Genomic DNA, 18,145 nt, shown 5'->3' on the forward strand with positions numbered 1-18,145 from the left:
CTAAGTTATAATCCAATTGGCCCGCAAAAACAGTTCCTTGTGCAGCTTCCTGGGTATTTTCTAATCGGTTTGAAAATCCATCTAACAGAATAGGACATTTCCAATAATCTCTAATAAATATATCGCCATAGATTCGCACGCACGTTACAGCTCAAAGAAATACCGCAAGCACCTTGTGTTCTTGTTTAACGAAAGCTTTTCATTATGTCAATGCAAGATTAAGTGCCGTTTCATAGCAGTGTTCCTCTGTAGGTCCTAAGTTAAGGTGTGAAAAAGTCAAGAAAGTTTCCTCATTACTTGATTAAAATATTTCCAAAATTTGTAGTAGTGTAGGCCAATATTCTTGGACCTTAATGACAACAGAAACTTTTGGAATAGCAATTACTTTAAACATCATCCATACTTTAGGGAAAACGCCAGTTACCAATTCTTCATTAAACAGTTCTTAAACACACAGTTCTTTTTTAAACAGTTCTTTTTTAAATCATTCAAACTACTAGATCAATCAAATTCCAGTGATTCACTTGTTTCGAAGAAAGAAAGAAACAACAATTCATACAGCTCACCAAATTCACCAACATCTAGGAACTTGCCCGTGAGTATTTATTTGTAAACTCTAAACTGTAAGCAATAGGTCGTTAAAATGGCAAAAGCAAAAGCAACGCCGCGCTTTCTTCCAGCGAAATCAGCTCGAATCACAGATTGGCTTACCGGGGCAGCAAAGGCACGAAATCGGACCAATTCAAACAATCCAGCTCGGAGTCGGAGCAAACAAGAAACGTTCATTAGCTGCCGTCCCAGGAAGCAGCGGGCCGTAGCGCCGTACGTCGGTGTACAGGTTGGCCGGAACCGGAACCCCGTACAAGCACCCGCCGCAGGGCTGCAGCCGTAACGATTGAGCAGATATAATCCGTTCCTTTTTCGCCGAACACTCTCCTGCACGCGTGAGGAACGCACAATTGAATTGTAATTTTTAATGCCCACGCCACATTTCACCAGTGCAGCAGTCTAATTTGTTGAAGCTCGAGCTAGGGGTTTACCGGTCCGATTGAGTAGGACCTGCAGGAATGATCACGAGATCTCCGCACCGGAGTAATCGCTCCAGGCTGCAGCACGTACGAGCGCAAGAAACTCTTTTGCAGCATCATGCCATCAAACATGACATGAAAGCGAAAGAGCATAATACAATCTCTCTTGTACCTCACCGGACCGGTGCCCGAGCTGGTTCGAGAAATCAACAAAGTGTCATAAAATATTAATTAAATTTCAAACCAACACCGAGAGCACTAATTAATTCACGGAATTCTTTACCCTCCCGGCTTCGATACGGGCAGGCGCCGGGCAAAGGAGAAAATGAAGAAAAAAACAGGTTCTAATCTATCACAATCTCAATCCTCTTCCTCCCCCCCCCCCCCTTCGCAAGGCTTACCTGTAAATGGGGCTCTTATCGGGCAAAATCCCGTCCGAAGGGAAACAATCGAACTAACGAAGCCAAACGCCGCCGGCCCAGCGAAGAAGCTCGGCTCAGTAGGGCGGGCTCGGGGACGAGAAGATGGGGCTGATTGAAGCGCGGCTGCCGGTAGTTGCTGATGGTCGGCTCTTAAAGCTGGAGGGGGCTGGGGCCGTCTTGCCGTATGCAAATACGGTGAAATGTTTGATTGCAGAATTTTGCCTTCGTTTCTCAATCGCACACTCCCTTCACTCACTCACATCAACGCAAAAACGACACACGGGACCCAGCGTGGGGCTAGCGGCGGCCGGACAGGGGCTGAAGGCGCTTGCCATCGCCAGCAGTGCCAAAATCCGACGGAACCATTCGTTCCTGTCGCCTGTCGAGAAGAGTTGGTAGGGGTAGGCGAGATTGAAGGGGTGTAGTGCAGGGGAAAACCACTTTTAATTCACTGCACAGAGAGAAGAAACCGTATCACTTTAATTAGATAGAGAGAGAGCGCACACATCCTTCACTTTGCGTCGGCACAAAACACCAGGCGCATCCATCAGGTTGGTGGAAAATTCGATCAAGTAAGGAAATTGAGTTTGCTCAACTGATGTTTCAAATGAAGGTTGGGCACAGAGAAAAAATACGCTCAAAAACTGCTTTAAATTGAAACACAATATGTAAAAAGTTTTTTTTTTTTTTTTTTTTTTTTAACAAACCCTTTTGCGAAGCAACGCACAAAGAAAAATGTGGAAAAATAAAATGCGGCACAGTGAAATAAATCTTGCTTGGCGTCACCAGCGAGAGCCACTCTGCTAATGGCCACCGTTGTCCCGCTGTCGGGCGGCCGATGTTCACATTGTTCGAATTGCCCGCCCGCTACCGCAGTGCACCAGGGGCCACTTCCGTGCGGCGTGCAATGAGGCAGCACAATCGCTACGAATATGCAACAATGAAATATTCAATCACTCGCTCGGTAACCGCACATCGGATGCAGCTGGTCCTATGGTACCTGCAATGCCTGGGTTGATGGGCAGACGGCAGTGTCCCGAGCGCTCTCAATATCTCTCCAACGCGTCCCTTCGCAAACTGCAGCACTAGTAGTAAAAAACCGCCAATCCGAAGCCTCTGCGCTTATGCTTCAATCATTCAGGCGCTTCGTTCGTGCTTTTGTCTACCACTGCGGGCTTGGCGGGTTTGAAAAATGTTTGCACACAACTTCAGCAGACGCGCAACCGATCGCCAACCCGAGTTTGATCGCCCCCTTCTTCCCCGTAAACAAAAGGCACCTTAAACAGTTTAAACACAACCATCCCCTTACCGGAAAACAAACCACCCACACACACACACACAACGCGGTGGCTGACCACCGTTAAGGGGTTTGAATATTTTTTTTTTCGCGGACGAGAGTGGGTAAAAAATAACTCACAGAGAGAGAGAAAGATCACACACGGCGACGGGGCGCGAACCAGGCAGCGGATGCCGAGGATCCACATCCACACCGGTCGGAAGATGCAGAAGTACTGGCCGAAGCTGTGCTGCAATCACGCACAAAAACCGCTGGTGCTAGCGCTTGCTTCGCCGCTGCTTTCCCGGCCGAAGCGGGATGGAAAACGCGTCGCCTGGACGGGTTTTTACAACCGACGGCCTTTATTTTATGGCAACGGCAAACGGAGCTGCCAGCCTGCTGCCACGATGCAAGGAGTCGGAGTGTGCATGGGGGTGTGCGCGACCGGGATGACTAGCTCGGCGGCAGACGGCAGTAACTGACAGCATATGGATGTAGCAAGTGCAGCAACCGCGTCGGAAAGTGATTTGGGGCATTCTGTTTTCCGACCGTTTCGGGGCAAATTTGCCCAAAACCCCTAACTGTCCCGGTTGTGCGTGCGTGTGTGTGTGTGTGTGTGTGACTCAGTAGCAATCAGCAGAAACAATCGAATCGAATGCGTAAAACAATTAAGCCAATCAACACATCCGACGCCGGGCCGTTATCGGTTCGGTGCCATAAATGCGATCGTAAATCATTCAGCGAGCAGAAAAACGCAACACCACCAAACGGACAGACGGCCAGACTGCAAACCAGAGCGCAAACTGTAATTGATTCATTTTCACGAACATTTAATTCACAAGCTATGGTAACATACCAATCGATATGCATCATAATTCGTGTACGTTTTTTTTCTGCTCTAAAAAGTTGCTCAATTTTATAGCAAGGATACGTGCGGTCGACGTCCGTTTTATTTTGCTTCACCGGTTTTGATCGACACTCGAATCCTGCAGCAAGAATGCAACGACTTGCGCGCAAGAAAGCGCACAACCGGGCGACATCCTTTCGTCCTTGCGTGGTGTGAAACGCTCATCACTCCTATACATTAGATTAGATAGGCTTAGATTTTCACAGCATTCAGTTTGGTTTGAAGCCAGGGAAGCAAAGCAGCTACATTATAAAGAAGCGTAAGAAAGACTTTGCAGCATAGGACGCTTCCCTGTGAGGAGCGTGATTTCTCAGTGGCTTTCGCAGTCTGTCCAAAAGCCTTTCGTAATGCTTTTTAAAGTATTTTGGCTATTAAATGGTCGATAAATGGAACCTAAAATGATAGTAAAGTCAACCCAACCTTCAAAGTTAACCAATTTCATGTGGGAGGAAGATTCGGTAAAACGATTTGAAAAATATCGCGTATGATAAAAAGGATTATTTTGTACATGCGGCAAAGCGACTTTGAAAAAAAAAAAAGGTGAAATAAACTTTTAACAAAGCTATTTTGTTTTTCACTGCACGATGTACTAACAAGCTAACTACTAATAGAGAAACTTTGAAGCAGCAATCAATGAGAAAGCTTAAAGCTTCTGTGGAGGAAAGCTGCATGAGTTTGAATGAAAAGCTTATTGAAATTTGCTCGGGTTTGAACGAGAGTCGGATAGCAGCTCGGAGTCAAAGTGTTCCGAGGAATTCCATAAGTGTTTCATACAATTTCCTAAATACATGTTAATATCATTCTTAACCATGAAAACTGCTAATTACATTATTTCTACAATTAATTTACTCATAATTTCCACTCGAAAAGTAAAGAGAACAAATCGTGACTGGAACTATAACTCGTCACTGGAACTATTGGCTTGTCGGCAACAGCGCTACCAGCATTAAACGGCTTTGAAGGCATTCAGAAGACGAATAAAGATTTCAACTGAAACTTTCACGGCTGTAACGGGTTCTCTTCGAAATCTTTAAACTTTTTGATTCAACGAGAACAGATAACTTGCCGCCATCTTAGATTGTTTATGTACTGGTTTTGCACCCTTACTAAGATAACTGCCAAATAGAGCAGTGACAACGCTTTTGGCTCCGAACCGAGAAAGCGTGTGTTCAAACCCTGATTTTTTTATGATATTTTTTCTGTGTTTATTTCTTTTTTAAATTGATATTATTTTGCTATAATTAATGTAAAAAAAATATGTGAAAAAAAATAAAATAATGCCTTTTTAAAAAAAACATAATATTTACACTATGTTCACCCTTCATTATCAGGATGGGAGAAATATGTATCATTTTTCTCCTTTTATTAGAGTTATCGAAATGAGTTAGATATATTACCACCGTTCAACGGGTTGGTCTTTAACAACCGAATAATGCAGACCATCTTTAATAAAGTTAAATAGCTCAGAGCTTAACGCAAGAGAACATAACACGTAAATCGTTCTATCGAATCGCACGCTCATATCTGGGAACACTACAACAGTGCAGTGCTGAAGACGCTTGTAAAATTTTCTTTTGCCAGTTTCAATTTAAATTCGAAATTAAAAGCGAAATTTTTCATTGACATATTTCAAAGCCATTTAATTACTGTTAAATGCACTGCTGATTGCCTTAAATTCGCCGGCGATTACAAAGCGATTAGAAGGCATTTAACGGAAATTTGCGGGTAGGGAGTTCTATTCAAACTAGCCTTCAAAATCTAATCTAAGTAAATCAACGCTTTGCCAGAGACATCACATTTTCCAGATGTTGTTTTTGCTACAGGTATGTTTTAGCCTCCTTTCGATTTTGCGCTGACGATAGCTGAAATGTTTCTCAAAAAATCTTTCACGAAATATTTCAAAAAGATCCAAAACTATGATTGTATCACGCTTTATGATGGGTATGTATCTATACACAGTGATGTAAGAAGTATAAAAGAGCTACGATTCTCTACAAAATAAATGATACGAACTATGGTCTTGTTGTCATATTTTCATTTTTAATTTTATCTTTAAATGACAGTAACATATGAAACACCACTCCAGATTCAACATTTACAGTAGGTGAACTACCAAGTAGCACATACCATTTTTTTTAAATTAAAAAACAAATTGTTTATCTGCACTCCACATTTTCTATACAAATATTCAATACAAACTTTTTAAATTGTTTCTAAAAAACAAAACATCTCACATCATTTACATTTTGTACCAACTCACTCATGAACGACTGTAAAGCGAATTCACCACACCATCAACCATTCGTGGTGAGGAACGTGCCATCCGGATCGTAGGTAGTGATGGGCAATCGTTCGGGTTGTTTTTTTTTGCCTCCCCGAACATTTGCGTACACAAGCACATACACAGAAACACAACCAGTACCTGTGCGCTCTTCGAGAACGAAGGGAAAAAGCACACACACAAGCGCTGACTATTGGGCTCCCGTTGGGCCGTCGAGCGTGTGCGTGCGTGTGCGCCAGAGTGTGTGTTTGCGTTCGAGACGGACAGACGTCTCTTGTGGGCCTCCCAGCGCGAGTGTGCGTTTCTTGTGATTTGGTAAAGATGAAAAGATAGCCGCACGGGCTGCGACGAACCGACGACGGAGCGTGTATCACAAGCCGTAATCTGTGCAGAACCGTGAATTAGGCAGGCTGCGTGCGGTGTGTGTTTGTAAGGTCGGATGTGGGCCCTACCAGTCGGCAGCAGCAAAACGTAACAGTCTAGCGAGCGCCTGGTCCAGGCAGGCGACGGAGTGTAAAAGACGTGCACAAGCAGCACACCCACAGGGCACACTGTGCCACCGGGAGTGGTAACAGCTCCCGAGAACTCGGGAACGGAACTCGAAAAAACCCAGCCACCGTCGTCAAACAGCTTTTTGCGGTCCCTGTGTGTACCGCCCGCAGTTGCGGATATCCGGAAAGGTAAGGGATGTGTGTCCGTATGTAGGTGTGTAGCGAGCTCTACCTGTGTGGGCGTGAGAGAGGGGGTGGGGGGGGGTTTGATTTAGGTGTGTGGTCTAGCTAAGGCGCGGGTGGTTGATTTTTCTGTGCACAAGTGCAATAAGCAGCAGAGCAAAGGGATCGGACACACACAAACACACGCAAGACCACAGTGAAACGACGGCATCCAATATGCACTCCCCCGTCGTAACTGCACCGTCATTGTGTGTGTGCTTGGTGTATGTGTGAGAATTCTGCTTTGCCTGACTTCCCTTTTTTTCTTGACCACCTTCCCCGCCCCACCAACCGTTCTCTCTTTTGCTCTACTCGTCCAATTTCAACAACAACGAACCCTCCTTTGTTCGGCCATCCGTTTCATGTTAAACCGCCACCCTGCCTGTAATCTTCAAGCCACCCCCCCAACCCCACCCCGTCACTAACGAAAACCCCTCGAATCCATCAACATCAGCCGAGGAAGACGAATTTCAAACAGCAACGCAATAGTAAGTGGTTGCGCTCGATTTTTCGCCTGCCTGGCTGGCGGCGGCGGCTGCTGGTGATGCCTCCTCGCCGTTCGATTATATTTCCTGTTCTTTCTGTGAGTCTCGCGAGCGCTCTCTTTCTCTCTCTCTCTCTCTCTCTGGTCAATGTTGGAAGCATGTGCTTTTGACATTTTGTCCAGCGATCGAGCGAGTGATAGAGAGAAGCTGTTTGAGGGTTGCGAGTGGGATAGGAAGGGGAAGGGGTGAAGAAGAATCACTTCTTAAATACAAAGCTTTCATCGCAGTGACACAGAGAACAGGCGAGAAGCGCAGATTTGAAAGTAGGCATCCCTTCTTCCCAACCAAGACCTCCTCCCAGTTCCCCGGATCTATTGCGCCTTCACAAAAGCCTCCGCCACACATACACGAACACCCCAAAAACCTTCCAGAAGTGTCACTCGGGGTGGGCGCTGTTGTGCCTTTGTGTGCGTTCGGGAGGGCAGGAGAACTGCCCGTCCAGTTCCAGGTATCGAAAACCATGCAGCAAAGGAAACCATGAAAGTCTTGTGAAAAGCACTGGAAAAACCTCAAGCACACACATTTGCACACTTTGGTTTCCCCAAACCAGCCCCAATCCCCCCGTACCCCTTACCCAGAATTTCAATCTAACGCGATTTTCCAGTGCAAACGCGCCCGCCAGACGTTGCCGAGCGATATTGGTGTGCTTGTGTGTGCAGCTCTACCAGCCAGGCAGTGCTGGTGGAGGCCGTGCCAATGCAGGATCAGTCACCCAATCCCCTCCCCTTTGTCGCCCGATCTTTCGGGACTGTCTGTTGCATTCTTTTGTCTTCTGAAGGCAAAGCCTACTCTGTTGATTGTGTGAATTCGCTTCATACGGCCACTTATTGCGTGCCGTGTATGCGTGTGTTTTGTGATTGCAGAGGTATTCCTTTTTGAGCTAGAAAGAAAGATTCCTCGATAGTATAGTGGTCAGTAAGCCTGCCCAGCGGCGACCGAAGCCAGCGGCGCACTGAGAACAGCTAGCAGCGACACACTAGATCAGATACACAAAATTTCCCTATACACACACGGCGATCGGTTCGTTTTTGACCCGAGTTGCGTCAGGTAAATGCCTCTCCGGATCCCTGTCGCTCGGGCACGGCTTTATCTTTCGTCTCGGGACCCTGTCCCCACACGCATACAAAGCGAAGCGTCGTCTAAATCGCAAACCGCACACTTCATTGCTTTCCAATTCCGATCCAATTCTTTCTCTATCTGTGTTTGTGTTGGTGATGTTGTAGGTGGTGGTGGTGGTGGTGGTGCGCACACTGTGTCCCAGATCGAACTATATTTAATTGCTTCCGCAACCGTAAGTCATCAACGGACTGGGGGGGGAGAGAGGGCAAATGGTTGTGCTGTGGGGGAAGCAGGGCCAACCAAAACCGTCTCTTACTGCTCGCCCTTCCCAAGCACTCTGGTGGCGGAGATTGCGGCGCTGTTAAGTGGTTACCCTTATAATCACGCGTTATCAAAAGCAAACAAAAACAACAACATCGCACACACACGCAGGCGCGCGCGCTTGTGCCTCCTCCACTTCGCTGACTTTGCCGCACCTCTGTCCAAGGATGTGTCGCATTTCAGTGTAGATCATTGCTCGCGGAAGTACAAAGCACGCACGCACACACAGCGAGAACGACGCATATCTCTTGTTTGGTGACGCAGAACGCTTCTTCTGTGCTGGTGTGTGTGCGTGATCGATCAGCAGCTAAACCTCTTTATGCGTAATGAGGTACAAAAACCGTGCCTCTCTTATCAGCGCCCTTTCTTAGGCTCATTTTCTAATCACACACACACACACACGACCGCGAGCGAGCGACACGTTTGTGTGTTTGGCAAGAATGAGGTTGTTTTCATTTCGTACTAGTGTTTGAATACTACGTCTTAGCCTTTTTTAAATTGTTTGTTTGTTGGTTCACATTAGCCAACACACACACACACACACACACACACACACACACACACACACACACACACACACACACACACACACACACACACACACACACACACACACACACAGAGAAAGATCCGCTTTCGGTGCAAAGGTGTTCGATTTCGGGCTTGAACCGTGCCGCCGGACGAAACCGGTCCGAGGATTTCCCCCTCCCAGCAGTATGTTGGTGGCCGAGGCTTTTTCGACCTGTGTTCGGTGCCAGTTGCGACACAACGATCCGCGCGCACATCAGCTGTCAGAGAAGGTGGCTCCTGTCAGAAACGCTGCTGCTAAGTTCTGTGCGCACACAGGAAGAGGAATCGTTCGATCCCCGCTTCACTGGGCAGTAGGTAGTAGCAACGAGGGGGGGGGGGGTGTACAGGGAGAAGGGCAGGATTCGCGCAATCGGATTAAGTTATATCGCTTGTCTCGTTTGCTCGCCCGCTCACATTTCCGCAATCACACAGCACACAGCACAGCACGCATACAACTATTGCATTATTAATAGTCATCGTGTGTGTGCGCGTGTGCCTCTCTGTTTGATAGCGTATGGAAAGAGTCAAGACCGATTGTTTTGTGTTTTGTGTTTCGTCGCATCGGTCGCTTGTACGCGCAACTGTGCGCGGGTCTCTGTGTGTGTGTGTGTGTGTGTCTATTGTGCGAACTTGACATTTCAACGGCACGGTGAGCGCAGGAACGAGTGAGCGCGAGTCCTCCCCGAGTGACTGAGCTCGAAGGTGGCATCGCGAAGCTGACAGAGCAATTTTTGTGCGTGTGTGTGTTAAAATTCTTAATTATTGTCTACTCTATCAGCTTTGTAGTAGAAAGCAAATAGAAAGCCTGTAAAATAATGTTCCTACAACTGCCTCTAATAACATTCCTTAATGTGTGTGTGTTTTTTTTTCTATTTTGCTTCTCTCTTTCTCTCTTCTTTCGTGTTACAGCCCAGCTGTGTTCATCGAGCCGTCGTGCGTGAGTTTTGCGTGAGAGTGAGCAGTGAGACGTGCGACGTTTCGTTCTATCGTTTTGTTGTTGTTGTTGTTGGCGAAACAAAAGACGGTGCCGAGTTTCGTTGCCTCGCAACAACACCCATCCCCGAACCTCCGGGCCCATCCAATCTCGACAGTCAAACAGCGAACCCGCCACCACTCAATCTCACCGAGGCGAGCGAAGGCGAAAATATTTGCACTTGATCTGACCTGATCAGTCTTGTTCGTCGTATTTGTGTCCGTGTGTGTGTGTGTGTGTATGTGATATTGTGATTCGAGTGCGAACTGCGTAAGTGTCAGTGAGTCAGAGTTCACACAATGGTTCATCGTTTTTAGAGGGAAAGAAAAAAAAACACCGCACTCTGCCGTTGTGTGTGTGTGCGTCTGTGCTGTGATTTTCTGTGCGTGAACGACGATCGAAAAGCCCAGTGTCCCCCAGTGAGTGTGTGTGTGTGTGGGTGTGTGGGAGTGTAACACTAATTAAACCCACCAGCAAAGCAATTCTGCTCGTGCAAGAGTGAGATAGACAAAGCGTGTGTGTGAGAGTGAAGGTAAAAAAAAAAGTCATTTGGTGAAGCAGCGAAGTTCCGCGAAGCGAGCTCCCGGCACCGCAAACAAACGTTTGACAGCGCGTGAGCGTGAGCAGTGGCAGCTAGTGAGCGCGCGCCGCCCGCCTCGTGAGCGAGCGGAAACGTCAGTCGGTCATTCTCACCGTCGTCGTCGTCGTCGTCGTCGTCGAAGCGAGCAGCACAGGCAGCACAGGGTCGTGTTAAAATCTGTGTCCCCGTGTGTGTGTGCGTGTGATTGTTATACTACGGGTGAGCACACACAAAATCTTGTGCAATAATCTAGCCAACCTTTTTCGCTTTCTTAGGCTATTCTCACAGGGGTGTGTTAGTGTGTGTGTGTGTGTGTGTGTGTGTGTTTGTCACTTGTGTTTGTCCTGCTAGAGGTTAGCAGCGTTTTGCGGAAGGAAAGAAAAGGCCAGGGCGACGTGGGGGGGGGGGGGGGGTCCTGTTGTCCTCCCGAAGGGCAGCACCGGATCGCCCCCGCTAGCCTCTTCCAATGCCTAAACTGCGCGTCTGCGTGTGTGCGTGTGTGAATGCCTGTCCGATCAACCTCCTCCGTCCTGTCATCCACATCAACAATAGAAAAAAACCGCACACACGCACCAAAAAGGAGCAATTCTCTTCGTGTTCAACACTCAGCTGCTGCAGCAGAAGGAAGAAGGAGGGCGAAAAAAAGCAGCGGAAGCCAATTACAACACCAATCGGTGGTGTGTGTGTGTCCCGTGTTGTCTGTTTTATCTAATAAGCGCCAGGAACGCGCCTCTCACTGTGTGCAAACGGTGCTGTAGGTGTGTGTGTGTGTGTGTGTGTGCGTGTTTGGTTTGTCAATCTGCAAGCGACAGCACTAGCAGCGCTTTGTCTCATCTCGCGAGCGGAGGGAGCCCAAGCACACAAGCACAACAACAACAGCACACAAGGAAAACGGACACGAAAGAAGCCAAAAGGTTGTTGGCTATCGCTCAAACGCGCCTCCCGAGACGACGACCACCCCGTTTCCCCAGATATTGCACAAATAGTGCACGGTGCATCTTGCCCCCCCCCCACTTCAGTGCATTCTCCCATTTCCGGGTATGATCATCGGCTCCCCCCCGCGCTTTCCGACGATACATCGTCTTTGTTGTCTGGCGTTGGGTTCCGGGCGACGTTGACACAACGGATTGTCGCCGTCTGCTCACACCACCAGCAATCAAATCGTCCATCAAACACACACACACACACACGGAGACAAACGCGGCACTGTGGCATTGGAAGGGGAACCGCCATCCAGAGAAATTGTTTCCTTCATTCACAAACATTTCCACCAAACCCCACATCTTCTCGATCCAACGCAGCGCTAATGTCTTTTTTCCCCCCACATTCTTTCTTTGTAGGAGCACAGAGCGTGCAGGCGACCCGGGGCGCGAGGGCGGCGGTTTTGACCGTCAAATAAGAGCGAACACACACACACACACAACAGGCGCGTCCAGTTGCGGCGCGGTTACGCGAGCGAACGGTCGTTTGAATGAACCGGCGGCAATGGGAATAAAGGCGAGCACCGCGAATGGAGGACAGCAGAGTCCCCGGGCACGCACCTTCTCGACCAGCAGCAGCAGCGATGTGGTGTCCGGCACCGCAGGTACGCCCGGTCCCCAATCCCGCGCGGCATCCCCCCGCAAAAAAAAAAACTCCTATCTATTGTTTCGGTTATTGTTGCGATTTGTTTTGTTCAACCATCATCTCTATAACCGCCTACCTCAAATGGTTTGCCTTTTAAATGATTTATATTTTCTTTTATCGAATTCAGATGTTGTCTTGAAATGTTCAAAATGCAAGGATAAGGCTTGTTTCCATTCAGTTAAAAAAAATTAGAATTTTTAAACGTTTTACAATATTTTTTTAAATAATTTATTTCTATTCGTATCCCTTACGTCTATAATGACCTACTCGAGTTGGTGATACATTTTGTATGGAATTGTTTCGCGACTGAAAAGCGTTTCTGTTCAGTTCTAGAAAGTGAATTTGATTTCACAAATTTAAGGAAAGATGGTTTTTTTTAAATCATATTATTCATACAATTTTAAAATTTATTATTTATTCAATACTAATAGGCAACAAAGATACGCATTTTCGCACAGAATATAACATTTTTAATCGATACAAGTTTCTATAATTAAGGAAAACGATTACGTGCCAAAAACAATACATAACACAGAATTTAAAAAAAAACGAAACTTAGGTTCTATGCAAAACACAGCTTCACTAAAAAAAAATGAAGTCTATACAGGGTCTCGAATCATGCAATGGAACAGCCCAACCGGTTAGGGAAAGGTTGCAAATAGAATAGGGGAATATTGCAGGCTCCTTGCTGAATTGCTTTAATTTAATGAACAAAGGTAACATTGAAACGCTTACGTCATCAGAATGTTGTTAACAGATCCGGTTCGAAGGACCAAATTGTGTAGCGCTCAATTTAAAGCACTTTTAGGCGGTTTTCGGAGTAGCGCGCTTTTTTTTTTTATTGAAAATTGATAATTCATTGGAGCAAATTGACGTCTCTGGACTGTGGAGCTGTCATTTGACTGTGGGTGCCGCTGTAAACATCACCAACATTTTAGTTAATTTATCGCGTTTAGTTATGGCTCCGTGGTAGCATTTATTTAGTTTACAATGTTTAGAGATGAATGTAAAATTCCCCTATTTAGTTGCACCGCGGTTGCTAGCAGAACCGAAGCGAAATGCTTTTCAGTTGTGACACAAAAGTGGCGACACAAAAATGTGTGAAATGTCACAGAAGTAATGGAAGAAACGCCAAACAGGGTGTAGTTTTGGTTATATAGAGTTATGACGGGCAGTGCCACTTGTTCCTTTTTTTTTTGTTTTGTTTTTTAGCATAAATTGTCCGTTGTCCGGTGTTGGATTGCTAGTTATGCTGTGTGCAATTATCGCTTGTGGGATGTGTTTGTTTTTTTAGCTTCTTTCATCCTTCATATCCAACCCCCCCACGCACGCAAGCACCCTTTTCTGTTCTGCACCTTTCATTTTCTGCACCTCACACAATCGAAACCCAAAAAAAAAAAAAAAAGATACCAAAGCAAAAAGAAAAAACACAATCCGTATTGTTTCCATTTTCTCTGTAGGCGCACCGTACGAAATATCGTCCGCTAATCCCGATCCCGATAGTAGCTCGGCGGAAGAAAATGCCGCGGCTAGTGCTCCGCTTGCTTTGGGAAGAGTGTACGCAACATCACTACCTACTCATATCTGGTCAATCAATGGTGAGTTTCGGCCCCCTCCCCCCCACTTCCATTGTCCTTCCTCCCACGTCATTCACTTGCTAGACAAACGGTTTTCAAGAAAGGACGAGCCCAGCTTTTGCGTCTCCCACAACCGCCTTTCACAGAGCAGCTCGCGCCATCCCATCTCGTTACAGTAGCCTGCCCTTTCGCTGGACGGCAGAAGTGGTTGGGAGCGGGTGCAAGAGGGGGGGTGCATCGAGAATAGGGGCGGAAGGTTGGATCCTGTGTAACGCTTTTCCCCTTCTCTCTGCTTGCTTTGTGGCCTGGTCCGTCCGCTGGGGAGCGACCAAGAGATGGCAAAATTTATCCGACCAAAGGGATGGGAGCAGGCACTGCATAGCGGTAGAGACTGATGGCTTGGATTAATCTAAACTGTTTTTCCTTTTTCTCCGCCCCACTGCAGGTATAAAATGTCCAGTATGTAGCAAATTTGTGACGCCTGACGACATCGAGTGTCATTTAGTAATGTGCCTAACGAAGCCTCGCCTATCATATAATGGTATGTGTGTTTGTAGTAGCGATGGGAAACATTAAGTTCTCGTCGGAATCGATTGCGGATAGTAGGTCCGGAACAAGTTTCCGGAATCGGCTCCGGAATCGTAATTGACTCCGAAATCAGAATCGGCTTCAAAATCGGAGTCGGTTTCGGCATCCTCATAAGAATTGAAGTTTGGATGCAATGTCGCGTACTGATAGCCGCCAAGAATCAAAATTTGCCTGTAAACGATCTATTCTTATGGAGTTTGCCAGACTGATTTCGCTTCTGAAACTTCTTATTTCAATTCAAGAACTGATTCTCATTTTGGAGTTAATTTCGGAGTCAAGAACTGATTCTCATTTCGGAGCTAATTTCAATTCTGAAGTCAATTCTGATGCCGTTACCGGAGCAGATTGCGATTCCCAGATCGACTCTGATTCTGGAGCCGATTCTTATTCCGGAATCAGCTCTGGAATTGGAATCGATTCCAGCATCGGAATCGGAATCGTTTCCAGGATCGGAATTGGAATCAATTCCAGCATCGGAATCAGAATTGATTCCAGTGTCGGAATCGGAATCAATTCGAACATCGGAATCGGCATGGATTCCAGGATCGGAATCGGCATGGATTCCAGCATCGGAATTGGAATCGTTTCCAGCATCGGAATTGGAATTGATTCCAGTATCGGAATCGGAATCAATTGCAGTATCGGAATCGGAATCGACTAGGTCCTCCTGTTTTGTTTACTAACCTTTCCTTTTCCTTTTCCAGAGGACTGTTTAACCGACGCAAAGGGCGAGTGTGTCATTTGCTTAGAGGATCTATCTCCTGGTGATATCATTGCTAGACTTCCGTGCTTATGCATCTACCATAAAGTGTAAGCTGACCATGCACATGCACAAACTGCAGTTCCGATTCCGATTTAACTCACACCCTTCCCTGCCCGTTTTTCTTCTGCTCTTTCCGGCCCGAACAGATGCATCGACAAATGGTTTGAAGTGAATCGTAGCTGCCCGGAACATCCGGGCGATTAGTGGAATTCCAATTTGTAACGAAAAACAAACACAACAACATCAGCCGCAGCAGCAGCAGCAGCAGTAGTAATGAATTTGCAAGAAACGAAACTTTAAACTGCAAGAAGCCGTACTACACCCCCACGCCCCCTTCCCGGCCGGCCACCGAACATCATTTTTTTATTTTTAGGGAAGGGGAGGAGACACAGAGAGAGAGAGATCGAATGAAAGAGGGAAAGAGCTCGATTGTATGTGTGTGCATGCGCCCCTGAAAGGACATTAAACGGAGGACGAGCGGAATGATGGAGTTAGTACGACGGTACGACGCCTCCCGGCAGCAGCAGCACGAGCGAGCATGGTGACGCAGGGTGCCGCAGCATGCCGACGGTGGAGTGGAGCGGCAACTACCAGCACGTAACACTGGGGACGTTCAATGCTGTTGATGGTGTTTTGTGTTGTTGTTAACGTTTGTAATTGAAACCCGTTTGTTATTTGCGCAGAGCGTCCACAAGGTAGGAGAAGGGGGGGGGGGGGGTTGGGAGGTGAAGAGAAGAACGTCCCGTCCGAGACGGGATGGGAGGAGGCAGGGTTTCTTTTTCGGTTCCGACTGTTCCCAGTTAAAATTTTTATCGCCTCGGCCTCGGCTTTGACTATTTTCCATTTTGCGTACGCAACAACAACAACAACAAAAAAACAAAATACACATACACAATTACACCTTACCGTTTCTTACGTAGCCCGATCGGTTTTGCTTTACTTTACTGTTGCACACCGAGCACGCTTACAGCCCATACAAAACCCATTTGCTCAACGCCCAGCGGACGAAAAGTGCTGCAAAATTGGACATTAGAATTCGCTTCTTTGCTTTGTTCTGGGGGTTTTTTTTATTACTATTTTATTTTATCATTCCCCTCGGTTAATACGCGCGTCAAATTCAGTACGACAGTACTAAGGAGGCAATTTAAATTAGCTTTTTGTGTAATTTACCACCTTATCGGTTTAGAGCGACGCTGACAAAATCGTTTCTTAAAGCTCTAGAGGCCAGCGGGCGGTGTGCAGTACACCCAGTAACCAGGATCTCTTCTTGTTCTGTGCAAGGCAAACTAAAAACTAAACGAAGTGAAACAAAAAAAAAAAAACATTCGTAAATAGAGGTGGAAACATTCTTTTTTTGGCGTTGGTGTGCCCCTCTCTCTGGCCCCACAGAGCACGCTCGTTTAGCCGGGCCCAGGGTAGGAAAGCGCAAATAGGTGGCGCCCGCAAAAAGAAAACGAACAAAAAAAAAACAAAAAAACACAAAAACAAATGCAGCAAAAATGCAACACCCAACTAGCTAGTGACATATGTCAAAAGAAAAAAAAAAACGAGAAGAGAAAGGAAGAGAAACAATTAAAACCCATTAAAATATAGCTCTTGTACATAAAGGCTCTAATTAGTGTACAGCAGGACGGATGATGGGATGGCCTGAACCGGACACAGACACACACACATACACACACACACAGGCAGCGGTGTAAGGAAGAAACAGTGTGCCCAGAGTGGGTGTGCAAGGGGTACCGTTCGCCCCCGGTTGCCGAGAGGCAAACAAAAAAGAGAAGACAAAAAAACACAAGAACAGGCGCGGCAAGCAATTTTTGGCACACCTTCAGAAGTAGTACGCGCAAAAATTGGAGCAAACGTGCCTGAATGCAGCGAACTGGGCAGAATTTATCCCCGCACACACACACACACACATACACCAGAATCATAGAAAAAAACAAAAAAATCTACTGAAAGCGGAGCAAAAAAAACAAGCAAAAAGCAAACAAAAAAACAGACAAAAAATTAGGAAAAATTAACAGAAAGAGAGAGAGAGAGAGAGAGTGAGTGAGTGAGTGAGTGAGTGAGTGAGTGAGTGAGAGAGAGACAATGGAAAACAAGAACTATGGGCTTTCAAATGCTAGTGGAAAAATTGCTGTGTGTGTGGCAGGGAATTTGCTGTGGCTTTCCTTGAGTTGCCGTGGGGTGGGAGGGAAGGGGGGGGGGGTTTGCTTGACTGCCTGCTAGCGCTGCCCACTGTACGCTGCTGGTTAGAACTGTGCGCTCGGGGCGAGGGGTCGGTATTGTAGTGAATGGAATTATTGTTTTTTTTTTTTAGAGTGCGTAGAAGAGAGAGAGAGAGAGAGCAGAGAGATAAGGAGAGAAATGGAAGCTCCCAAAGGGGGGAGGGGCATGTATATAGTAGGCACAATAGTCAGGGGCAAAAGAGAGAGAAGAGAGAGAGAGAGAAAAGAGAGAGAGAGAGTAAAGGTGCTAACAAAAAACATAACCGAAATCCAGACGAAAAAAAGGAAGAAAAAAAAACATTTGAATAGTTTAATGCAGATAGGAGGGAATAGGGGGGAGGGAGGGGGTGGGGGCAGAAGATAGTGTGCGGCGAGACGCATGAAATAAGAGACGCATCTATAGAGCAATATTAATTAGCAGGGAAAACGAAGTGAAGCGAGGCCGGCAACAGAACTGTTTAATTCCTCCCACCCCCTTCCTTCTCCTCCCTCCCCCCCCCCCGCTACCATGTGGGAGCGGCCGCTAAGTGTGATAACGATAGTTGGTTTATTGGTAAGCTGGGCGGGCGGGCAGCAAGCGTTCACGGAGCCTTTTGTGCAAAACGAAACGAAAAGCAGCCGCAAAAAAACCCCTGCTCTAGATCATCTAGCAAGATGGAGGGAGCGCAAAACAGTGTAACAGAAAGAG

The 18,145-nt window shown here is 46.7% G+C and overlaps 2 protein-coding genes across 12 annotated transcripts in view; one reads left to right on the forward strand and one right to left on the reverse strand.

The window, feature by feature from the left end:
- Positions 1-2,950, reverse strand: part of LOC121596783 (RYamide receptor) — a 108,461-nt gene extending 105,511 nt beyond the window's left edge. For 2 of the 6 annotated variants that reach the window (XM_041922007.1, XM_041922052.1), the window contains exons 1-2: positions 2,760-2,950; positions 1,430-1,901 (exon numbers count right to left, since the gene is read on the reverse strand). The gene's annotated coding sequence lies outside the window, so the exon portion shown is untranslated. Of the gene's footprint in view, positions 1-1,429; positions 1,965-2,759 lie in introns of all 6 variants that reach the window. The other 4 variants (XM_041922035.1, XM_041922016.1, XM_041922027.1 and 1 more) reach the window with 4 other exon arrangements.
- A 3,076-nt stretch (positions 2,951-6,026) lies between these two features.
- On the forward strand, positions 6,027-17,093 carry LOC121596848 (E3 ubiquitin-protein ligase znrf2). Of its 6 annotated transcripts, none has more exons than XM_041922155.1 (7): positions 6,027-6,594; positions 10,032-10,894; positions 12,016-12,260; positions 13,762-13,899; positions 14,324-14,419; positions 15,171-15,276; positions 15,376-17,093. In XM_041922155.1, the coding sequence occupies exons 3-7, from the start codon at positions 12,161-12,163 to the stop codon at positions 15,431-15,433; spliced, it is 498 nt and encodes a 165-aa protein (XP_041778089.1). In that variant the 5' UTR covers positions 6,027-6,594; positions 10,032-10,894; positions 12,016-12,160; the 3' UTR covers positions 15,434-17,093. The 6 variants fall into 6 exon arrangements, with proteins under 6 accessions (XP_041778089.1, XP_041778133.1, XP_041778100.1 ...); XM_041922199.1 differs by lacking the exon at positions 6,027-6,594 and adding an exon at positions 8,444-8,463; XM_041922166.1 differs by lacking the exon at positions 6,027-6,594 and adding an exon at positions 9,223-9,437.
- The last annotated feature ends 1,052 nt before the right edge of the window (positions 17,094-18,145 follow it).

This window comes from Anopheles merus, chromosome X (genome assembly GCF_017562075.2).
Source record: "Anopheles merus strain MAF chromosome X, AmerM5.1, whole genome shotgun sequence".
NCBI classification, from domain to species: Eukaryota; Metazoa; Arthropoda; class Insecta; order Diptera; family Culicidae; genus Anopheles; species Anopheles merus.